At 40.3% G+C, this 25,076-nt stretch overlaps 5 protein-coding genes across 7 annotated transcripts in view; 2 read left to right on the top strand and 3 right to left on the bottom strand.

Moving 5' to 3' along the window:
- The window catches only part of LOC120419151 (uncharacterized), a 274,388-nt gene that overhangs the window by 218,940 nt on the left and 30,372 nt on the right, over nt 1-25,076 (bottom strand). The window lies entirely within an intron of this gene.
- On the bottom strand, nt 4,388-6,819 carry LOC120419159 (membrane-bound transcription factor site-2 protease-like). Its single transcript, XM_039581808.2, has 2 exons — nt 6,521-6,819; nt 4,388-6,460 (listed from the first exon to the last, which is right to left on the bottom strand). Exons 1-2 carry the CDS (start codon nt 6,593-6,595, stop codon nt 5,012-5,014), a joined length of 1,524 nt encoding a protein of 507 aa, XP_039437742.1. The 5' UTR covers nt 6,596-6,819; the 3' UTR covers nt 4,388-5,011.
- Nucleotides 7,002-14,154, top strand: LOC120419158 (transmembrane protein 39A). Its single transcript, XM_039581807.2, has 2 exons — nt 7,002-8,281; nt 13,750-14,154. Exons 1-2 carry the CDS (start codon nt 7,112-7,114, stop codon nt 13,981-13,983), a joined length of 1,404 nt encoding a protein of 467 aa, XP_039437741.1. The 5' UTR covers nt 7,002-7,111; the 3' UTR covers nt 13,984-14,154.
- On the bottom strand, nt 14,037-14,645 carry LOC120419160 (LYR motif-containing protein 2-like). The gene is made up of 2 exons (XM_039581809.2): nt 14,471-14,645; nt 14,037-14,405 (listed from the first exon to the last, which is right to left on the bottom strand). The coding sequence occupies exons 1-2, from the start codon at nt 14,507-14,509 to the stop codon at nt 14,160-14,162; spliced, it is 285 nt and encodes a 94-aa protein (XP_039437743.1). The 5' UTR covers nt 14,510-14,645; the 3' UTR covers nt 14,037-14,159.
- On the top strand, nt 22,583-24,715 carry LOC120419168 (uncharacterized). Its single transcript, XM_039581820.2, has 4 exons — nt 22,583-22,838; nt 23,068-23,140; nt 23,235-23,950; nt 24,015-24,715. Exons 1-4 carry the CDS (start codon nt 22,797-22,799, stop codon nt 24,519-24,521), a joined length of 1,338 nt encoding a protein of 445 aa, XP_039437754.1. The 5' UTR covers nt 22,583-22,796; the 3' UTR covers nt 24,522-24,715.

Here is a 25,076-nt window from a genome sequence, read left to right as displayed (position 1 = left end):
GGAAAAATTGCATGTTGATAAAATGAGCCTTAAAACGAACCCTAACCCTTATTTTGTACTTTCCAAATATTATAAGAAAACAAAAGTTTTTTAAAAAACTTCATTAAATCTTATGCTCCGTGGCGTATACGTTATTTTGGCGGTTATGTGGTAGTAGAATCGACTAATTGCACTGCTAGCAACAATTCCTCATACTGGAAATAATCAAAATTGTAAAAATTACGGCCGTACGAGCGATTGTTCCTCTTACCCCATATGGTCGTCTTGCCCCACCTTCCCCTATTTATATGCGGAGTGGAAAGCCTGAATCAGCTGATTTCTCTCCTTTTTTTGCTGCAAGAGTGCTCACTCGTGCGTGAAACCGCGCTGTTGAGCTGCGGCAGCATAAATATTGCATGATTGTGAAAAGTACCGTGCGTCTCCTTGCTTTTGACTGCACTCTTTGATCAAACCGATGGAGACGCACGGTGCTTCAGTGAAATTCAAACCAAATTTTAGATACTTCTTAAAAAGAGTGATTGTATTTAGCTACACATTATTTGCTCAGTACAGACGATACGTTGGTTGTTTTACACTTTCCACTACACTAGACTACACTATTTGTTTGTCTTTTTTTTAATCGATAAGGGCGCTGCTCAAGAATAATGGTACTACCTTAAACAGCTTCTGCTACAGAATAATGCCACAACACACTGTCTCTCTCTTTTTATTGCTATCATCATCGCTTCGTAAACTTACTTTACTTACAAACTATTGACTAAACAGCTTGAAAGGATTAATTGATAATATTACGGCTTACATACGAGAGATAGTAACTTATAAGGCAACAAAACGATTATTTAGGAAGTGGGCTTTCCTAATGGGTGAGTGAGCGTGAGCAAACCGTTTTGTTTTCTAAATCATCTGGTAGGTAATCTTGGATTATGCAAAAAAAAAACGTTTACAGTCACCCCACATATTCGGAACACCCACAAATTTGGAACACTTTTGTGATAATTTGTCAATAGCATGCCAAATGCATCTTTTCTGGCGACCCTACTATTTTTAGGACCTTCATTTGGACATTCTCTTGCAATTTCTTTAGTAAAGTAGTACTTTTTAAACAAAAACTACATTTCAAGACGATTTTATTCCGAGCAGCAAAACACTGCCTCGAAATTGCCTGTTCCATGATTGTGGGATGTTATTGTGCCTCCCACAATTGTGGAACACCTGAATTTAACTGATATTTTCACAAAACATAACTAAGATTGAATTTCGTTGGTTTCAGTGCGTGAAGTCATTATTTTGTAGAAAATATGTACTCCTGGAGAGATCCAAAGTTTGTTTACATCCGTAAGAAAAAAGTGTTCCGAATTTGTGGATTTCGAGGGTCAAAGTTTTTCTTCAAAAACTTCATATAAAAGTTAAAATTTGCAGTTATTTGATACAGCATTCGAAAGATCGCAAGAAAAGCTTTCGAATGAAGGTAAAAGCGAATCATTAAGTTCAGTTATCGATTTGCTATGATTTTTTGAACATTGTCCGATCTGTAAACTGTTCCAAATATGAGGGATGACTGTATTTGAGTTTTCGAAATTTTGATTTTTTTGGTTTCTTCTCCCTGCAAGATTTAGTCACCTAGATTTTTTTTTTGCCAAAATCGGCATATAAAAAATACATTGAAAATAGGACCAATAGTTTCCGAGATACCGTCAGTTGAAAATTACATCGAAAATTATAAGAAATTTTCTCACCTTCTTAAAAATATTTTTTAATACATGCTTTTTTCAAGATTTTTTTTAAACTCGGTGACAAAATATCTTCTTCTCTATGGCTCAATTCAAGGCTTTTTTGGAACCCTAAAAATTATGAAGAAAAGTCCGAAAATCCCAATCACTGGTTATTTGAAATTTTACAAAAGTTTCAGCTAAAATTCAAATTCATTAAATCAATCGATTTTGTGGAGAATTGCTAAAAAAAATAAAAAAAAATTCTGGGGTTTTTTAGCTATAAAGTTCTGAAATTCCAAAATTGTTAGTTCTAAAATTTTAACATTCTTAAACAGTAGCTTAAAAATTGTGGAATTAAAAAAAATCTAAAATTACTAAATTTCAGTATTCTAAAATTCCTAAATTTGATAATTATAATTTTTAATGTGAGCAACTCTCTACGAAATCGGCCGATTTCAACCATTTTTATATTTTGTATTTTTTTTAATTAACTCAAACTTTGTGGGGGCCTTCCCTATGACCAAATAAGCTATTGTGCGTCATTGGTTCACCCATACAAGTCTCCATACAATTTTGGCTGCTGTCCATACAAAAATGGTATGTAAATTTTCAAGCAGCTGTAACTTTTGAGTGAATTTTCTGATCAATTTGGTGTCTTCGGCAAAGTTGTAGGTATTGTTGAGGACTTTTGAGAAAAAAATAGGTACACGGAAAAAAAATTGCAGATTTTTTAATCAACTTTTTTCACAAAAACTCAATTTCTCAAAATACGTATTTTTTTGATTTTCGAGATTTTTTGATATGTTTTAGGGGACAAAAATCCGCAACTTTTGGGCCATAGAGAAACATGGTCAAAAAATCTGCCGCCGAGTTATAATTTTTTGAAAAAATAGTGATTTTTGGAAAAAATTTAAGTTACATGCAAAAACAAGTGGGTCTCGTGGCGCAGGGGTAGCGGCTTCGGCTGCCGATCCCGATGATGCTATGAGACGCGGGTTCGATTCCCGCCTTATCCACTGAGCTTCTATCGGATGGTGAAGTAAAACGTCGGTCCCGGTTTCTCCTGTCTCGTCAGAGGCGCTGGAGCAGAAATCCCACGTTAGAGGAAGGCCATGCCCCGGGGGGCGTAGTGCCAATAGTTTCGATTTTTTTTTTTTTTTTTTTTTTCGTTTCGCAAAAACAAGTTTGACATTACTTTTTAATGCAAAATTGAATTTGCAATCGAAAAGTACTTTACAGATTTTTTGATAAAGGGCTCCGTTTTCAAGATATAGCCACCGAAAGTTTGATTTTAGCGAAATATTTGCAGTTTTTCAATTTTTAAAAATAGTGACCATGAGTGACCATTTTAAAAATATTTGTTTTTAAAAAGTTCAGAAAATTTGCTATAAAATTGTCTAAGAGACATTGAAGATTGGACCTCTGGTTGCTGAAATACAGCGGCTTAAAAAAAACACGAAAATTAAAGTTGTCTAAGTCTCACCCAATCAGCCCACCATTTTCTATTGACGATATCTCAGCAATTAATGGTCCGATTTTCAATGTTAATACATGAAACATTGGTGAAATTTTCCGATCTTTTCGAAAAAAATATATTGAAAATTTTTAAATCAAGACTAGCATTTTAAAAGGGCCAAATATTGAATATTACGCCCCCACAAAGCTAAATTTTAATTTGCAAAGTGTGAATGTTGTATTACAATTTTCAGTGTAAAATATTATATGTTTCTTAAAATATCGTTTTTGCATTGATTTTTCTTTATATAACCATTTTTATTGTTCAATACATTTTTTACAATAAGAGAAAATTATGAAAATTTTAAAATAATATAAAGCTAAAATTCTGAATAACAAATTTCAAAAATAGCAACAAGTCAAAACATAAAAAAAAGCAAAAAGGGGAAACATTTAAATCCAGAGATTTGCAAAAATTACAATTTGGAAACTGAAAATTCAATAATCCATGCTCTAATATAAAATAATAAAAAAAAAACAAAACAAAAATAGTTCAAAAATATCTAAAGGATAAAAAAATAAACAAATACAGATTTAAAATTTATTAAATTTTAAAATTGTCAATAATTTTTCCAATTTTTGGTTTAATTTATTAGATATTTTTTTTAATTTTCAATTTCTAAATATTTTTTTCAGGTTTTAATTTTTAATTTTTTGATTAAATGATTTTGTTAATGAATGAAATTTTAAAAATTAAAATTTAAGATTCAAAAATAAAAAAACCCAAATTTTAAACAATTCTAAATAGAAATATCTTAAAACTAAAAAAATGGAAATTTCAAAATTTAATTAAAAATTTTTAAAAATAAATCTAAAAATCTGTGAGCAATTTTGTACCGCTCCTTTCAAATGTTGCTCCAGAAATTAAAAAAAAAAACATAGAAAATTCAAAGAGTTCCAAATCAAACAATTGTCAAATTTAAAAAATGAAAGTTAGAAAAATAATCTTGAAAAATTCAAATATAAATTTTAAAACTAAATAAAAACTGATAGGGTCCTTAAGCCATATGTAATTTTTTATGTACCACGGTAAAAAACACGAATAAACACCTTTCTGATAAATTATTTTTTTTTTCATTTTAATGCAAAAAAATAAATTGGCAAGACTACATTTTTTCGATGGATCAACTATGGTCCACTTGAAACGAAGTTATTTAAAAAAAAAAATGATTTAAAAATCCAGTTTAAATCCTTTGCGGTCGTACAAAGGGTTATACTCAGAAAAATAAGCTTTATCGTTGTGAACAACAATATCACAAATTTAAGCTTAATTTTAGAACCCAATTGAATAAATTTTAATTTTAATCCAAAATTTTCAAAATTAATAAATATTAAGATTCAAAAAACAAGAATGCAAATTTAGAAAATTAGAAGGAATAATTTATTTATTTGTAGACGATTATTTTGCATCGGCATGGGCGCCCAGTTAAAAAGCAACTCAGTTAAACTAGGGGCCGTTAGGGAGCGCTTTTTTATAACGTAACTCAAAAATGTTGATTTCTGAGTCCCCTCCCCCCTCCATACAATTTAAAAATTTAGTATGAAGCGTAACACGGCCTTCGAAACATGTCCAACGTTGAAGCGGCCAGGCCTACTGCGCAAAGTTTACCGAAGAGATGAATCGTTGAACTTGTTCTTTGAATCCACATAAGCTAAAACTCAGCAAAGTTCCAAAATTACCCCCGACGAGTCGTGCCCGTGATCACCCACAAACAAAAAACGGTCCTATACACAGACACAAACGTTACTTATGATCGAGAGAGAGAGTACTAACGCTCGCCCATCTACTCCCACAGCGCCCTGAAGATCATCTGCCAAAACACCTTCGTCAGCAGGATAAAAACGAACAGCGTCCCGACGATGTTGACGCACAGCGCAATCACGTCCCGTTTGCTTTTCTGCGGCACCCTGCTCGTGACGAGTCCGTTCGCCAGCAGCGTGGCCACAATGTGCTGCCCGTCGAATCCGAAGCACGGGATAACGTTGATAACGGCCAGTCCGAGGGCGAACACGGTGACGTACTTGAGCAGCAGCTGGATGGCGTCGGCGAAGCCCGGTTGGAAGAGACCGGTTTTCGGGACGAACTGGGAGATGCGGATGGTTCGGGTGAGGTCGGCCGGGTGGCCAATGTAGATGACGTCCGGCTTGCGGTCGCGCCGGATTTGCATGATGGTGGTGAAGTTGTTGATCATGGGTTTGAAGCAGTGCCCTTCGGGGCAGGTTGGCTGGTGGTGGCAATAGGCGAACGAGTTTTCGACCACCTTCCGGATGTTGAGACACATGTGCTGGGGCAGGGCGACGTCCTCCGCGTTGATGTCTTCCATGTACTCGAAGCAGTTGGAGGCTTTGTTTTCCGCGTTGCAGCACTCGATGAGGCCGTCGCTTTTGTGGGAGATTGGGACGGACTCGTCGTTGAGGTGTACGAAATCCGGGGAGATGCAGTACGAGGGTTGGGAGTGGAGCGTTTCGAGCAGGCAGCCGTACCAGGAGCCCTCGTTCCGGATGTCGCAGCTGTTGATCGAAGTGATGATGTCTCCTTGTTCGAGGCCTCGAGTTCCGAGGAGGGGTGATCCGTCTTTGATGCCGGTGACCATGACGGCGTCGTTGACACGGTAAACTGCTGATAGCATGGCTGGTGTGGCCATGAAGAGTAGATATGCACACGCCGCAAGGACCAAGTTGTGCCAGATTCCAGCGCAGAGTACCTTCAGCCGCTTCCACGTCCTCAACCCGTTGAGCTGATCCGAATCTAGCTGGGTGTACGCCATCGGAATGATCAGCATCACGTGAAAGCCGAACCCCTTGATGGGAATGTCCTCGAGGACCGCGGCCAGCCCGTGGCCAAGCTCGTGCACGACACTGTTGATGGCCAGGGCCGCAACGTAGTAACCAATTTCGTTCAGCGGCAGATTCACTCCCGGAATGAGCAGATCAAGCGAAACAGATTCCTTCACGCCGGCCACCCCATTTGACCCGGCTCCTTCCGAGCCCTTGCCACCGTGGCCACTCTTGGTGTGGAACGTCGAAGCGATTATCAGGAACGAAGCCAACGGCATTAGGATAATCGAGATGTAAACTCCGAGGCCAAAGCTCAGATCGAGCAGCTTCGGATAGGCCGTACTCCACTTGACGATGGACCGGTTGAGGGCCGTCGTGTGCCACTGCAGCCGGAGGAACTTCACCGTCAGGCCGGTCCCTCGCAGGAAGGCCTCGTACGGGTGGTGCATGCAACTCTGAAATCGAACGAAATCCATACAATTTCAATGCTTAAAACAAACTCAAAGTTTCAATACCTTGAAAAAGTTGTCGAAAAACAGCAGCACGCCGTAAACGGCCACCACCACGCCCAAAAACACCAGAAATTCCATTCTTGTCCGGTGATATCCCTCGAAATTCCGGCACAACCCACTAAACACAAAAGTTTGCAAATTTACATCATCCTTCAAGACTTTTTCAAGTCAACACTCGTTGCGTTTGCGAAATTCTCCGATTAATGTTATTTTCACTCTCTTTGCCGATGCTTTTTCCCAAACTTTCCTCACGCGAAACAATATCAAAACAAAAGATAGTGTTGTTGTTACATCGATCCGGCTTCGCGCACCGCGGTGTTGTTTTGAATGAAGGACTTTTTTTCATTCATCACCGTTTGACAGCTAAAGTTCGGGGCACGTTCACGATAGTGTACTACGTGTACGCAGACTTTTTGCCCGCACTGTCCGTCCAGTCCTGTCAGAAAAACATCACCAAAACAAAACAAACCGTAAAAATCCTGCAGCCAGGAGTTGACTGCAAGTTTTGCTCGATCCTGAATGGTCTGAAATTTTAGTTATAGAATAATGAACTAAAATCTAAGTTTTCAAAAGTTTAAAATTAGAGCTTTCGCGATGACCGTGACGAACCGTAGGATTCCGCGGCTGTCGAACCACCGGCTACCGCAGCAGCATTTCCAGCACCAGGCCGCAGCAGGACCAGGCGGGGGTGGAGGAGCAGGAGGAGGCGGAGCTGGGGCTGGCATCGGTAACAATCTTGGCGGCGTCGGAGTGGCCAACGATGAGCACGGTGGGGCGATGAACGGCGACGAGGACGGGCAGTTTAGCTTTGGGACGCCGTTTCCGAAGCACGTTCCGTTCCCGAACGTGGACCACAGCTCGGAGCTGGTGAATGAATTTTTGATCTTTGGCTTTACCATCATTGCGAGTGCGACGCAGTTTCTGCACCTGTACCGGACGGTTTGGTGGCTTCCGAACTCGTACACCCGGCAGGCGGTAAATTTCTACCTCATTGACTGGGACTTGGCCATCTTTATCTACGTGATGGCGAGCCGGCGGTTGCTTTACTGCTGCATCCTGAAGCTGATCGATCTCAACTGTCCGGAGGCGTACGCGGACATTTGCAAACGAATCGCCAAGTACGTCTTCCTGGCGTGTGTCCTCATTTCCTTTGTCGGATGTGGAATTCAGATTTTCCAGAAGAACAGCTACCTGTACCTGTTCTGCCTGTCCTACCCGTTTGTCCTGTATCTGACCATCTTCGGCTTCAACCTGGAACAGTTCCTGCGGACGATCGTGGACACCGAGGTGAACTGCATCAACGGAATGCCCGTGCACAGCTGCTCGTCCAACGCCATCTCGGTCCGATCCGAGGTGGAAGCGCTCAAGTCGGACTTTAACAACCGCTTCAAGCAGATCATATTCACTTCGGTCCTGAACGCATACTATTCCGGCTTCGTGCCGTGCGTGCTCGTGCCGAAGCACCTTTACTACGACATCTTCTGGGTCACGCAACATCTGGGCTTCATCTTCATCGGGGGCTTCACCATGTGCGTGGCCTACTGCTTCCCGGTGCGGTACTGTGACGTGTTTCATCGGGCCGCCCTGCATCTGGGAACGTGGAACCGGGTCACCCATCGGACGCACCATCCGCCGCCGTACGCGTGGTCCAAGTCGACCATCTTTCCGTACGGTGCGTACGTGCGCCATCTGGGGGAGATCTACCGGGCGTCCGGGTTCTGCACGTCGGCCGTGCCAGCCAACAACAGCCACATACGGTTCTTTGTGAGTATTTTAGATTTATTTAAAATATTTATAAGTTGAGCAAAATTCAAAAAAAATATTCTTTTAACCTAGAATCTGCCCCAAAGAAAAATAATTCAGCCTATTTTTAACTAAATTTTGAAATTACAAAATCTTAATATAGAAAACATATTCTAAAATTTCTCAAGTAACAAAACTCTTCAATATAATTCAAAAAAAGAAAATACAGTACTTGTTCGGTAACTGGGCTGAACAAAATATAACGAGGGGACCACCCATGCATTATATTTTACAGATGAAATATAAAAATAAAAGTTACTCAAATTTATTTACAATGCTTATTTTTCGTATTTCTTTGATTGTGACATGAAACTGAAGAAAAAAAAGTTTTTTTTTATTATTATTGAACATGATTTTTGCATCCATTCACCCCTTGGTCATTTCGATTTGTTTTGGTTTTTTGACGTTTGTCAGCTTTTAACTGGGCTGCGGCCCAGTTATCGAGCGCCCAGGTAAAAAATCCCCCTAGTTACCGAAGAAATACTGTACTAAAATTCCAAAAAGCTAATTTTTTACTTATATTACAAATTCTTAATTTTTTTTATCCTAAAATTCAGAAATGTTAGGTTTTTATTTTTTTTTTTTTTTTTTTTTTCAAATCAAAATCTGAAAATTTAAAAATCTTCTTAAGTGCTATTTTAAAGTTCAAAAATTAAAAAAAAATAAAAATCTAAAATTTTAAAGCCTTAAATTCCAAAATTCTCTTATTAGGACATTCTTATATTGAATTTTTTTAAATGCTGGTTCAAAACATTTTAAATTTTAAGATTACTAAAATCCATAGTTCTTAAATCCCGTCATCCGGGTGACATTGGATCTGGGGCGTGGTTCATACAAAAATGCTGAAATTTGTGTAACCCAATCTCACACCCCAGACCCAATGTCACCCCTGATGACGGTCCTAAAATTTGTAAATGATAGTTTAAAATTTTTAATTCTAAAATTAGTAAACCAAAATTCTTCCCTGGAGATGGAGCCACACGTTGCCGTCGTTTCAGGGCTACTTGCAAAGATGGTTTCCGATGTTGATATATATCACACATTTATTTTATATTTATATACTTGTGTTGATAGAAATCACAGCTTTTATAATATGTAAAATTGCAAGATATTGATTTTTTTTATTTGAATCTCAATATTCTTGTTCGTAAAATCTGTTAGGAACAGGTTTAAATCTGTTTGATAATGGGGAGGAATAGTTAGTTTTTTTTTGTAACTTTTTTTAGGTTGTTTAATAATAATTATTATTATTCCAGACTCCAGCTATGTGTAAGCCAGTTTAGTAATACTATCAGCATCTCTGATTCCAATTGAAGTGGTATACTAACCATTCTGAATTGTCATAAAATCCATAGAGTCTCGATCAATCAATAATGCAATGATATCGAACAAAATTCGTTAATCTGTTGAACTAACGGTTTTCGGATTATGGTTGTATCGACCATTGTTGCGAATCGAGGATCTATTGGAGTTTTGACGATCAAATAGAGCCTAACATTTCAAAAGGACACACAAGTGTGAACAGGATTGTGTCTCTTTCACTCAAATGATAGTTCACATAAGGTATGATAAGGATACACTCTTGTTTGCAAAGCTTGTGTGCCCTAATGAAATGGAAGGCACGAAATAGTCGTATTAACAACGAGTTTTCAACTTGTAAAATATGAACATTTCATTATTGTATATTGTTTTTGGATGCAGCAAGACAGGTTTTAAAACTAGGTAAAGTAAAGTTTGGCTTTGTAATTAAAATTTCGGGGATTTGAGATTCCCTGGGCTTTGTCATAATGAGTATCATAGGTTTGATGCTTATTTGGCAAGGAGTATGATTTGATCCGATGTGGAATTAAAATCGAAGTTTTTAGTATATTGCTGAAGCTTCCATTTTTACACATGGACACCACTTCATGCTACGAGAACCCACTTTGACGCAGTCTCAGGGCTTAATCGATGACCGGTAAGCTGTCATCGAGACAAGGAGGTTCTCCGATAGTGGAAATATCACATTTGTACAATGAACCGCTACATATGTGATTTTTCCCTATCTTAATGTGGGTGTCAGGTTAGGATACAGGTTTTTAAAAAATCAGTTTTTGTAGAATTTAGGATTTTAACTATAAATATCAACTGTTTATACTTTGCATTTAGTTATTTAGGGACAAAATTAGTAATAGTGAATTTAGTAATTCTATCAGAATCGGTGATTTTCATTCAAGTTGCATAAAAACCATTCTGATTTGTCAAAATTTCCATAGAGTCTCGATCAATCAATAGTGAAATGATATCGGACTAAATTCGTTGATCTGTTGAACTAACGACTGTCGGATTATGATTGTATCGACCATTGTTGCGAATCGAGGATCTACTGGAATTCTGACGATCAAATGGTCGTCTCTTTTTCAATTCACGACTTGAAATGTTACTCTATTTTTTTTTAAGAAGCCAGACAGGTTTTAAAAGAAACGTTCTAGATTTTTTTGGCTATTAATTAAAATGTCGGGGATTTGAGATAAGAGTAGCTTTCGGATGTGTTACTTAAAATCTCAATTTTATTCAATTCAAGTTAGGTAGTTATCCGCAAATGAATATTTGGACTTATATGAAAAATTGAACATTTTGGACTTATGAATAAGACACAACTGTGCATTTATTCTAGAGTCAGATCCATACAGCGTCAGTGTTTATTTGGTCGAAGTGTACTAATTCATTGGCAGATCTGGTTCTAGTTGTAATGTACGACAAGACTACTGACGGACGTGACAGGACGAGGGCCCAGTTTAGAGGTTTCGACATCAACGATGTGCGGCTGGATCACCCTCCCAAAAAAAAAAAAAAAAAAATTAGTAAACCAAAATTCTTGTCTCAATAATATTAAATTCTTATTAATTCTTTAATTCTAAAATTCCTAAACTTTAACATTGTGAAATTCTAATACTCAAAAATTCTGAACTGATAAAAAAATTATGCATTATTTAATTACAAAATACTGGTTTAAAATTTCTTATTTAAACAAGTCTAAAATTTCAAAAATATTAAATTTATTAAATTCAACCTTCAAATGTAAGTTTGAAAATTGTAATATTCAAACATTAAAAAAAATATAAATTCACCTATTTTGATTTTGACAAAAAATAACTAAAATACTAAACTTAATTTTAAAAATATAAAATTTCCTGAGATTTCGGTAAAATCCTGAGATTTCGGTAATTGTTTAATACTAAAATTCTAAAATTTTGCAAAATTAGGTTAGGAATTCTGAAACTCTCTAGAATCCTAAAAATATTTTTTTAAATTTCGAAATTGTAAAATATTAAAACCTTGTTTAAAACTCTGAAATTCTAAAATTTCAAAACTCTAAAATTTTAAAGTTCTTAAATTCTCTGATTTGGGAATTCATCCTCAAATGCTAAAGTGCTAGTTTAAAATTTCTCAAATTCTAAAATTACTAATTTTCCTAAATTCTTAAATCATAAAATTCTGAAATGTGTCAAACCATCGGTGATTCAGTGTAATTTTAAAACTCCTGATTCCTAAAATGCCAGCTCAGAATTTCTTAAATTAGAAAAAAAAATTTAAAATGCAAGTTTTTTAAGCTTTAAAATTCTAAAATTGTAAAATTCTTAGATTCTAAAATCCTTGAATTATGAAATACTTTTTTGAATTTGTAATTTCAGAAATTCTAAGATGCAAAAAATGCCTCAAAATTCAAAAATCTCTTAAATCCTTAAATTTTGAAATGCTTCTCAAATCCTAAAAGTTCATTTGTTCTAAAATTCTTTAATTTTTAAATTCTTAAATTCTCATGTTTTAAAATATTAACGTCTCGTTTGAAATGTGTATGTTTTTGAGTATGTTTTAGTATGTTTCCAAAATTTCTAAATGCAAAAATTTAAAATTCTTGAATTTCAAAATAAAAAAAAGTAAAATTTTAAAATTTACAAAATTCCTATTTTTTTGTGCATATTCCAATATTACCATTTTTGAAAATTCTTACATCTTTAAATAACTATTTATTCAATCTAAATTCTAAAAGTCAAAGTAGTTATGTCACAGACATAACCGGAATAGCGTAGACTACGTTAAGTTTTGTGTGGAGTTAGTGATTTCTATCTTAGTTTTGAGGAATTTCCTAGTTACGGAATAAGTCCATGCATTTTGATACCCATATTGCCCAAAATCGTATGGTTTGATATGCCCCCCCCCCCCCTCCCCTTGGGGAACCTTCCCTGAGAGCACCTGCCACTTCAGGTCGTGGCCACCACTGTCAAAATTGCAATTTTTATGTTCAGTATCAAAAACCATGAATTTTGATACCAATATTGCCGTACAGTAAATCGTACAGTTCGGTAAATGTCCCAAAAACACCCGCTCCCCCACCAGGGGAACCTTCCCTAAGGTTGTGGCCACCATTGTCGAAATGGCCTTTTCATTACCAGTATCAAAACCATGAATTTTAATACACATATTGCCAAAACTTGTATTGTTTGGCAAATATCCCCCCGGGGGAGCCTTCCCTGAGGTAACCGGCCACTGCAGGCTGTGGCCAATTTTGTCAAAATATGCATCGCTCCCCAAGCAGCACTCACAGCAGCGAACGCGCGCCATTATTTATTGCTGACTCGCCCGGGTGGGGCGAGGGACGAGGGGTGAGGCAACTTCGAAGAGATGAGCAGTCCTCACCCCCTTCTTGCTTGATTGACAATCACACGGTTGCTGTTCCGTCCATCTCCCGGTGATGCTCTGTCTCTCTCCCTGTGATGCTCTGTCTCTCTCCCGGTGCTGCTCTGTCTCTCTCTCGGTGCTGCTCTGGTCTCTCCTGCTGCTGCTGCTGGTGTTGCCGGTCCGACGTCTGAGACGTGAATGATGTTTTGGAAACTGGGGAAAATTCTTTTATAGTTTTGCCGGCCCTCTACTTCCCCTCTTTTTCGCGACCGACACCGATCGGGTTGCTTGGGTGATTTTCCCCTCAAAATAGGTACTTGACCTTCCCGTCCGTGTTTGGGAAACGCTCATTTTGCTTGCGAAATCTCTGCATTTTGAAAACATTTTAAAACATTGAGTTGTTTCAATAGTAAAACTATTTTGCCAACAATGAAAGTTTTATAGCAAATTGCTGAATAATTTTCGAATCGAATGGAACATAAATCGTGTTGATTCGATTAGAGGGAAGGAAGATATAAGCGATTGACGGATGACGCAGTATTCCAGGGCCTTCGGCCCGGGTTTTTTGGAATGGCACCCCAGTACCTTCGACAAAGACGTAAGTCTACGTCAAAATTTTCATGTTGAGAAATCCTAAAATGCTTAAGTTTTACATAAAGTTGTGATATTCTGAAATGGTTTAAAAATTAAATTTTCTAAAATTTCAAATACATAGAATTGAATTATTCTAAAATCCTAAAAAAATATGTGTTTTTTATTCTACACAGGTTATCTTCAAGAACCCGGCCCTGATCTACATGGTGCTGTTCGGCATCCAGATCGTGCTGGTGGTCGTCCAGTTGCTCATCCTGATGGCGTCACGCGAGTGGCACAACCTCATCTCGATCGGGTTCCTTCTGTTGGCCAACTACTTCACGCTGTTTAAAATCGCTCGGGACTACCTGATCGCAAAAAGAATCTACGCCGGCGAAAGCACCGGAGATAAATTCAAGACCAACTGAACTGGCGGAGGCGGCAGCGGCCACGGAGTGCGCACAAAGCAAACACAATGAACTTTGGATTGAACTCACACTCTGCTGGAAGCGTGTCTAATTTATTGAACAACCGACGCACGGAAATGTCTCTTATCTCTATAATTGTGAAAGGAAAATATACTTTAAAAAAAACTACGACATTTCTATTTCGCTGCTTTTGTCCCCGACGGCGTTCCGCTCAGCTCCAGGCTGGTCTGCAACTCCTTGAGCGAACGATTCGCGTGCTGGATGAGCATTTTGATGGCCAGCTCTTCGGTCTGGTTGCGGTTGGCGCGGAAATCGGACCGCGCCCACTCGCGCAGTTCGTGCCGGCTGGACGCGTCCGGAACCTGTCGGATCGTGCGGAAGATGGTCCGGTACAGCTTGAGGACCTCCTGGCGGAGCATAAACTGGGAGAGAAAAATAAGCCGGTTGGATTTTGTTTGCTGTTGATACAAAGTATTCCAGATCTCACCTGCTTCAAGCTAAGAGCTGCTTTGGGTAATTTAGACATAATTGCGGTTCTGTTCTTACAAATAACGGTAATTTGTTGTATCCATTGCAGTTTTATTAAATTTAGTTCAGTAGATTTTGTTCATTGATTTTTTTCTGTTCTTCGATTCGATACGTAATCAAAACAAACTGGGGTGCGTTCACGGGTAACTTAAGACTTTGCATGCACGCAAAGATAAGTTTACTCACTTTTCAACTTAGTTTTTACCTGTTTCTACCAATGAATCGTTGAATCAACGTCATCGCTTCAAACGTAAATAATCGAAAACGGAGCCATCGTTGATTGAAATGTCAACGTCAATGGAGGCGTTGATCAACGACGTTCTTTTTAAGTTTAAATTAATTGAGTATTGTGGATTTAGCAGGTAACTGGATTTTCTGGCATCTTCTCACGGTCATTGGAAACGGTCGTGGATAGACCTAGGGGTTCCCAATTGGAGTGAAAAAGTTCAATTTATAGAAAAATTATGGATTAAAATTTTGGTTTTTAATCACTTCTCCGACATCAGGAATAATTGTTTTAACATGACCGCAAATTCTTATTCAGTCGGAAAAATATTATTTTTTTTGAAAATATACACTCAATCCCCGGTGGTTGGTCACTTTTTTAGTTTGTACCCCGTTGGTTGGTCAAAGTCAAACTAAAAAGTGACGAACTGTCACTTTTTACACGGCGCTCACGCACACTATCAAAACAAACGTATGATAGTGTGTGTGAACTCCGTGTAAAAGGGGTAACTAAAAAGTGACCCCGTTCGTTTGACAACAATTGGTGTCAAACCATCGGGGTTTGAGTGTATTCATTTTTAATCACATTATCAACCCTAAATCTGGCTCGACGCCGCCACCATGCGAACGCGTGCTCCTTGTCAACAAAGCTGCAGCTGGATGGTGAGACGAAGTGAGAGAGGGAGAGATTTTGACATTTTTATGCCCGCATCTGGCCCGCCGCCTATTTCGTCGGTCGTTGAGCCGACGGTCGTTTCCAACGACCGAGTCCAGCTAGGAACTGATCGTACAATATTCATTGGAAAACAAATTAAATCGAGGTTTTTAAGCGAAGATGGCGTTTGAATGGTGAACGCCCGAAATGTCAAAATCACGCAGTGGTACCAACATTACGGAACAAGTGTGCCATGGCATGACAGCCACATTTTTTTTCTAATGTTGGTGCTACTGCGCGATTTTGACATTTCGGGCGTTCACCATTCAAACGCCATCTTCGCTTAAAAACCTGGATAGATGTGGCATGTGAAGGAATGTTTGGGTAGCCTTTCGGACTAAAAGGTTTGAAGAGGAATTGAGCCATGTGGTCAATTTTTTATTGTCAAGATTTTTAATAAAATTATAAGTCAAATCAAGTCATAGAAAATCAAGTTCTGTTGAAAGGGTATCTTTTTCAGACTATTTCTATTATCGGCCTATCAGTACTTTGATCATGAATTACAGCTTTCATAAAGTGTTTTGACTGTTCCAAAGTAATAAATAGCTCATATAAATGTGAGCAAGTCACTCTCCATTGTTGATACATCTGAAAATGTTGATTTAATAGCGGAAAACGGCAAAAGTGATGAGAATTGGTCGAACGGCTTAGAGTGATTAAAATGGATATATTTCCCCTATTGAGTCAATCGGAACTCACGATTTGGTTTCAATACTAAGTACTTGTACTACTAGTACTAGTACTAGTGAAGTCTTCAACAACAAAAAATGGTTCTGTGACGTATTGCAAACTTATACCGGAGAAAAACAGTATGCACCAACACAGTTGTGTTTCATTCGCCTGTTAAAATTTTTACGAAAAATAAATAAATTTTAAAAGCACCTGAAAATTGGCTCACATTTTTATCTCTTTTTATCTCTTTTATCTAGCGTTGATTCAACAAAAATACTGATTTTCAAATCAACAAAACGTTTTGTTGATTCAAATATGCCTTATTTTTCTGCGTGAATGTATGAGCGAGTAAAACATTTTTAACTTTTCATAAACGCGAAACTCTGTATAAAAACTGCAGGCTTTTAGTATTTTATCAAAAAATAAATAAAACAATGAAAATGCATGCGCAATTTCAAATCGTTTGAGAACCATATTTATAACAAATGAGCAAAACATATACTTGAAACGTGTTTGAAACTATTTTAACCTGTTCTAGCAAATTAAAAAAAAGAAACTATTAAAGATTTTATAGATTTTGCACGATTTGTTCTAGAGGAGAATTGCTCTGATATTTCGGTCATTCGATTGTTTTGTTTTTTTTTTAATCCGACTGAAACTTTTTTGTGCCTTCGGTATGCCCAAAGAAGCCATTTTGCATAATTAGTTTGTCTTTATAATTTTCCATGCAAATTTGGCAGCTGTCCATACAAAAATGATTTATGAAAAGTCAAAAATCTGTATCTTTAGAAGGAATTTTTTTGTATCGATTTGGTGTCTTCGGCAAAGTTGTAGCTAAGGTCTACACTGGAAAAAATGATTCACGGTAAAAAATGTTTGGTTATTTTTTATTTCACATTTTGTCACTAAAACTTTATTTGCAAAAAAAAAAAATCTATTTTAATTTTTTTTCTAATATGATTTAGGAGACATCAAAAGCCAACTTTTCCGAAATTTCCTGAACGGGCAAAAAATCTTTGACCGAGTTATGATTTTTTGAATCAATTCTGACTATATCAAAAAATCGAAATATTGGTCGCAAACGAGTGGTGCGCTGGAAGTCGGGACGCGAAGTCGTGATTATTCAGGTTATTTTTTTTTTTTTTTTGCTTTTGTGTCGCTTTTGTGTAGGGTGAGTGAATATTGTTTTTGAAAAAAACCGGACAATTTCACGAATGTTTCATATTTTAACATTGTAGATCGGACCATTAGTTGCTGAGAAATCGACATTAGAAAATGATGGGTTGTTTGGGTGAGACTTGGAAAACTTCAATCTTCCTGTTTTTGAACCTTTGCATGGCAATATTTCAGCAACTGAGGGTCGAATCAATAAAGTTCAAAAAAGAAAAATATAAAGAATTTGCTCAGTTTTTCAAAAATATTTTTTTGACATAGGACTATGTCTTTACTTACTATATTGGGGGGCCAGTTCAGAAATTCGATCCAAAGCGTCACTTTTAAGCGTTAAAAAAGGGGACATTTTGAACGCTTATATCTTTTTTCCCTGTGAATCAATCCAGATGGTTGGACCACCAATCGAAAGAGGAAGACTTCTGCTATTGTTTAACTACATAGATAGTCTGACTAAACATAGTTAAAGCACTTAAAACATGCAATCAAAATGAGTAATTTTTCAGTACAAATCGGACAGATGACCAATCAGAGCGAGCGTATGCATTCGAGACCGCGCCCCTTTTGTGCCGTTCTCCGGCTGTGCCGCTATTTAAGCAGAAAATTTCGCAAAAGCAAGTCACTTTGGAACGAGCACTCGAACTGTGCACGTCGGGCCGGCGCGGAGCAGCAGCAGCAGCGGCCAATAGAAGAAGAGGACCAGCAACCAGAAGGAAGAACCACCGGCAGCAGAAGGAGGAAATTCAAGCGAAGCGGACGGCGTGGAAGTCGCTATGATGCGGCGGTTCTCATGAAAAATGGCCAATTCGACAGTGGTGGCCAAAACCAGGAGTGGCCGATGCCCTCAAAGAAGGTTCCCCCGGGGCCTGGGGGGACATTTACAGAAACATACGAGTTGTGGCAATATGGGTATCAAAATTCATGGTTTTTGATACTGAACATAATAATGGCCATTTCGACAGTGGTGGCCAAAACCAGGAGTGGCTGGTGCCCTCAAAGAAGGTTCCCCCGGGGCCTGGGGGACATTTACAGAAACATACGAGTTGTGGCAATATGGGTATCAAAATTCATGGTTTTTTATACTGAACATAATAATGGCCATTTCGACAGTGGTGGCCAAAACCAGGAGTGGCTGGTGATCTCAAAGCAGGTTTCCCCGGGGCCTGGGGGGACATTTACAGAAACATACGAGTTGTGGCAATATGGGTATCAAAATTCATGGTTTTTGATACTGAACATAATAATGGCCATTTTGACAGTAGTGGCCACAACCTGGAGTGGCCGGTGCCCTCAAAGAAGGTTCCCCCGGGGCCTGGGGGGACATTTACAGAAACATACGAGTTGTGGCAATATGGGTATCAAAATTCATGGTTTTTTATACTGAACATAATAATGGCCATTTCGACAGTGGTGGCCAAAACCAGGAGTGGCTGGTGATCTCAAAGCAGGTTTCCCCGGGGCCTGGGGGGACATTTACAGAAACATACGAGTTGTGGCAATATGGGTATCAAAATTCATGGTTTTTGATACTGAACATAATAATGGCCATTTTGACAGTAGTGGCCACAACCTGGAGTGGCCGGTGCCCTCAAAGAAGGTTCCCCCGGGGCCTGGGGGGACATTTACAGAACCATACGAGTTGTGGCAATATGGGTATCAAAATTCATGGTTTTTGATACTGAACATAATAATGGCCATTTCGACAGTAGTGGCCACAACCTGGAGTGGCCGGTGCCCTCAAAGATGGTTCCCCCGGGGCCTGGGGGGACATTTACAGAAACATACGAGTTGTGGCAATATGGGTATCAAAATTCATGGTTTTTTATACTGAACACAAGCCTTACCCGACAAACTTCGTTCTGCCTTTTTTTCGTTTGTTGACGTTTTTTGCTTTTTTGCTTATTCAGCCTCCTGTGATCTAAATTTGATTTTACGTAACTTTCTCCATACAATTTGCTGATGTTCCGGAATCGGTTCCAGAGTGGCCAAAGTGTCAATTAGTTAGCGTATAAACCTTCCTTGGGCTTATTCGAACCCAACGCAACAAAGAGCACCTCGATCCGACGTTCCGTGTTGAATTGATTCGCGTTCGAACAAAACCGTCGAAATTTTTTATATATATAGATAATAATGGCCATTTCGACAGTAGTGGCCACAACCTGGAGTGGCCGGTGATCTCAAAGAAGGTTCCCCCGGGGCCTGGGGGGACATTTACAGAAACATACGAGTTGTGGCAATATGGGGGTATCAAAATTCATGGTTTTTGATACTGAACATAATAATGGCCATTTCGACAGTAGTGGCCACAACCTGGAGTGGCCGGTGCCCTCAAAGAAGGTTCCCCCGGGGCCTGGGGGGACATTTACAGAAACATACGAGTTGTGGCAATATGGGTATCAAAATTCATGGTTTTTGATACTGAACATAATAATGGCCATTTCGACAGTAGTGGCCACAACCTGGAGTGGCCGGTGATCTCAAAGCAGGTTTCCCCGGGGCCCGGAAGATCTTTAACAGAACCATACGAGTTGTGGCAATATGGATATCAAAATTCATGGTTTTTGATACTGAACATGAAAATTGACATTTCGACCGTAGTGGCCACAACCTGGAGTTGCCGGTGCCCTCATAGAAAGTTCCTCCGGGGCCTGGGGGGACATTTACAGAAACATACGAGTTTTGGCAATATGGGTATCAAAATTCATGGTTTTTGATACTGAACATAATACTGGCCATTTTGACAGTAGTGGCCACAACCTGGAGTGGCCGGTGCCCTCAAAGACGGTTCCCCCGGGGCCTGGGGGGACATTTACAGAAACATACGAGTTGTGGCAATATGGGTATCAAAATTCATGGTTTTTGATACTGAACATAATAATGGCCATTTCGACAGTAGTGGCCACAACCTGGAGTGGCCGGTGATCTCAAAGCAGGTTTCCCCGGGGCCCGGAAGATCTTTAACAGAACCATACGAGTTGTGGCAATATGGATATCAAAATTCATGGTTTTTGATACTGAACATGAAAATTGACATTTCGACCGTAGTGGCCACAACCTGGAGTTGCCGGTGCCCTCATAGAAAGTTCCTCCGGGGCCTGGGGGGACATTTACAGAAACATACGAGTTTTGGCAATATGGGTATCAAAATTCATGGTTTTTGATACTGAACATAATACTGGCCATTTTGACAGTAGTGGCCACAACCTGGAGTGGCCGGTGCCCTCAAAGACGGTTCCCCCGGGGCCTGGGGGGACATTTACAGAAACATACGAGTTGTGGCAATATGGGTATCAAAATTCATGGTTTTTGATACTGAACATAATAATGGCCATTTCGACAGTAGTGGCCACAACCTGGAGTGGCCGGTGCCCTCAAAGAAGGTTCCCCCGGGGCCTGGGGGGACATTTACAGAAACATACGAGTTGTGGCAATATGGGTATCAAAATTCATGGTTTTTTATACTGAACATAATAATGGCCATTTCGACAGTAGTGGCCACAACCTGGAGTGGCCGGTGCCCTCAAAGAAGGTTCCCCCGGGGCCTGGGGGGACATTTACAGAAACATACGAGTTGTGGCAATATGGGTATCAAAATTCATGGTTTTTTATACTGAACATAATAATGGCCATTTCGACAGTAGTGGCCACAACCTGGAGTGGCCGGTGCCCTCAAAGAAGGTTCCCCCGGGGCCTGGGGGGACATTTACAGAAACATACGAGTTGTGGCAATATGGGTATCAAAATTCATGGTTTTTGATACTGAACATAATAATGGCCATTTCGACAGTAGTGGCCACAACCTGGAGTGGCCGGTGATCTCAAAGCAGGTTTCCCCGGGGCCTGGGGGGACATTTACAGAAACATACGAGTTGTGGCAATATGGGTATCAAAATTCATGGTTTTTGATACTGAAAATAATAATGGCCATTTCGACAGTAGTGGCCACAACTTGGAGTGGCCGGTGCCCTCAAAGAAGGTTCCCCCGGGGCCTGGGGGGACATTTACAGAAACATACGAGTTGTGGCAATATGGGTATCAAAATTCATGGTTTTTGAAACTGTACATGAAAATTGACATTCCGACAGTAGTGGCCACAACCTTGAGTGACCGGTGATCTCAAAGCAGGTTTCCCCGGGGCCCGGAGGGTCTTTAACAGAACCATACGAGTTGTGGCAATATGGATATCAAAATTCATGGTTTTTGATACTGAACATGAAAATTGACATTTCGACCGTAGTGGCCACAACCTGGAGTTGCCGTTGCCCTCATAGAAGGTTCACTTTGGGAGAACATTTATGACAATTTTGCCGACAAATCTATGAAACAAAATAAAATAATCTTATTTCAGATTTCACTAGCAATCCAAAAACACATTCAAATTGTTTGGTCCTATGTCTTTCGGTTATGTCTCTGACATACCATCTTGAACTTTTTAAAGACTACACTCAACCCCCGGTGGTTGGTCACTTTTTCGTTTGTATGTGTATGTGAACTCCGTGTAAAAGGAGATGTCAAACTAAAAAGTGACCCCGTTCGTTTGACAACAGTTGGTGTCAAACCATCGGGGGTTGAGTATAATTTTAAAAAAAATGAATAACTGCGACTATTTTCAAAAAAGTTACCTAAAACTGGCTTTAAGATGAAGCCGTTGATCATTTTCGAAGAAAAATGATCATCACTCTAAAATTCTCTGTATTTAATTCAATTTAACGAATTCCTGCACCAAAATGAAGCCACTGAAAGAATTTTTGGTCTAAATCAAATGTGTTTAAAATGTATATAATTTTGTGGTACAATCATTGACGTCCTAGTTGGCAATCATTGATTATTGACGATTTCCATAACTTTGCAAGGATAATCGTTACCAAAAGGAATCAGCATGGGTAGGGCACCATTCTAAACAACTTGTAGAAGGAATTTTGTCAAAATATTGATAGCGACGCAAAATTTATATCTTTGAACGAAAAATCATGGCAATGATGGAAGTCTCCACGTTAACTTGAAAATGATACACTTTATCAAAATTTCACTAAAGTACTTTTTGATTGAAAATTCGATTTACATCGAAAAAGAAGTTAAAAATTATTTCGACCGATTTTTTGTTTTTTCTTTGTCAGTTTTGATTCAAAAACTCGGTCAAAGATGGTTCATAACTCTGTGTAAGATATGTTTTGCGTGTCCGAATGCTGTTCGACCCCAAAAATGAGTAAAATTCAATTCCCCTCCCACGTTCGGTAAAATCCCGTAAAATCCAATCCCACAGCGTTACGAAATTTTCTCGCACCCCATCAAACGTCAAACTGATCGGAAAAGAAAAAGAAGCACGCAGAGACTTCAACTCGGTTCGGTCCGCGGTCCGACGAAGATTGTGACTCCGGATTTTTTTTTTTTTCGTGGGAGTTGAAAATTTCCGATCCTTCCCCGCGTTCCGCGCCTGCCAGGATCCCCCGACGGAACGGTTCTACGAGCGAGGTTTGCAGGAGTTACGTTGTGAGCTTGGGCGATGCCTTCGAAGAAGAAAAAGTACAACGCACGGTTCCCGGCGGTAAGTGTGTTTGCTGGCCGCGGCCAATCCCGGTCCGGGATTGGTGGTGCTCGACGGAGCGTGTGTATCGTGGATTTGGTTGGGATCTGTGATTTGGGGATCGTTCGGGGGTTGCCCGCCGATCGCGGAAAAGTGTTTGTTTATGTGCGCAAAAGAGGAGGGCTTTCTTTTCTGTGTTTTGCTTTGCGTTTCGTTCCAAAACTTAATATTCTGTTAATCCACTTTGCAGGGCAGAATCAAGAAGATCATGCAGACCGATGAGGAGGTCGGCAAGGTGGCCCAGGCCGTGCCCGTTATAATCTATATCCTTTGCAAAAGCTTTATATTTGTTGTTTTTTGTGTATTTGGGTATTGGTTTAGAATGCATTGTTTCCTTAACTAAAATTTCGCCAACACCTCGAACCCTGGAGCTGTTTGTGGAATCGCTGCTGACGAAGACCCTGCGGATCACGAACGCGCGCAACGCCAAAACCCTGTCGCCGTCCCACATGAAGCAGTGCATCATCTCGGAGAGTCGGTTCGACTTTCTGCGTGACCTCGTCAAGAACATCCCCGACATTGGCGTCAACGAGGAGCAGCTGTCCGGCTCGGAGGGTGGGTACGATCCGGCGGCCACGCCCTCCTCATCATCGACGACCTCCTCGAACGGTGGAGGAGGAGGAGGAGGAGACGTGACGATGCCGGCTGCCACACCCGGAACCAGCAGCAGTGGACTGAGCTTGCAACGGTCCGAGTCGTACACACCAGTCACGATCAACTACGCCGGAACGCTCCCCGTCAAAGCCCAGATTCAACCCCCAACGCAGCAGCAGCAGCCGCAGGGCAACAGTTTGAAACGAACGCTGAATCACGTGGGATTCTACAAGGAAATTTCCCTCGAAGAAACGGGCTCCGGGAGTAGCACCAGCAGCACCGGAAGCAGCCGAGAACCGCCACCGAAGCTGACCAGACTGCATTCGGCACCGGCGGCCACCATCACCACAGCAACGAAAGCGACGTCGTCGATTCCGTTCAAGATCGACATTCTGCCAACCTTGCCGGCGGCGTTGGCGTCCAGTTCCCAACCACGAGCAGTTCCGGCCACGGCTCCGGCTAGCAGTAGTAACTTCAAGGTTCGTTTATACAGCTAAAAGGTATCAATTACCTCTCCTCAATCGTCGGTTATTCCCCACACAGATTACCTACAAATTCGAGCCGCTGAAGGACGCCCCTGCCCCGAAAGCGACCGCCGCCGCGCAGCAACCGGTCTTCAAGCTGGACTATTCCAACGTGAAGCTCCCGATGACGACCCCGGCCAACCCATCGCCGAAGCCGGTCGCCGCCCCACGCCATCACCCGCTGCAGCACCAACCCACGATCAAGATCGACCTGAGCAGCATCACCAACTACACCACCAGCAACCCATCCCCGCTGGGCTCCAGCTCCTCCTCCTCCTCCTCCTCCGCGTCCAGCCCGAGCGTCGTCGTCAAGCAGCAAGTGCCTTCAGCGACACCCCCGACGACGCCCCTCTCGGCCGCGTCCACGTCCTCGTCGTCCAGCAACAGTGGCGGCAGCCGGAATCCGTACATCTTCGCCACCGGAGCAGCGTCGAGTTCCGCCCCTCCAGCAGCCGCGCTCGCGCCCTCCTATTCCAGTGTGTCCTCGTCGATTCCCGGCATGAACGAAGACTACGACGATATCTAGAGCGACACCTGCATTTAACCAACCTTCTTCTTCTTTCTTTCTATTTTCTCTACACAATTTCCCTCAGAATAGTACAGAAGCGTGTGAATTGAACCAATTTCGTTTTAATACTTTTAAAATAAGTCCGATTGAACCAGAGACCATTTCATTACCGTTTTAGAAAAAAAAAAAAAGCAGATTAATTAGCGTTTAGTTTGTATGGATTAGTGCCCGGAACGCCCGGGCTTCCTTCTCACCACAGGAAGGAAGGAAACGCGGAACCCGGGGGTTTTCCTGTTTTGAATTGTACAACCAAGCGAACGATGCGAGAAATAAATTTATTTGTAGAATCAAACCTAAGGTGTGTCACAATCTGAACGAGAAAGCAACCTGAAAGAACAGAAGTAACAGGGGAGAGAAAGAATGCGTGGACATACCGTAGAGTAGGGTGGGGCAAAGGTACGCACCAGCCATTTTGATACTTAATTTTTACCCAAAAAAATGTCATTTTCGGGGTTTCGACTTTACAAAATTGAAGTAAACAAATTGAAGTTTCTGTAAGTTACGGACAAAAGT

Source organism: Culex pipiens, chromosome 2 (assembly GCF_016801865.2).
Source record: "Culex pipiens pallens isolate TS chromosome 2, TS_CPP_V2, whole genome shotgun sequence".
In the NCBI taxonomy this organism is placed as follows: Eukaryota; Metazoa; Arthropoda; class Insecta; order Diptera; family Culicidae; genus Culex; species Culex pipiens.
Note: the sequence above shows the minus strand (reverse complement) of the source record. Positions and strands in the feature narration are given on the sequence as shown.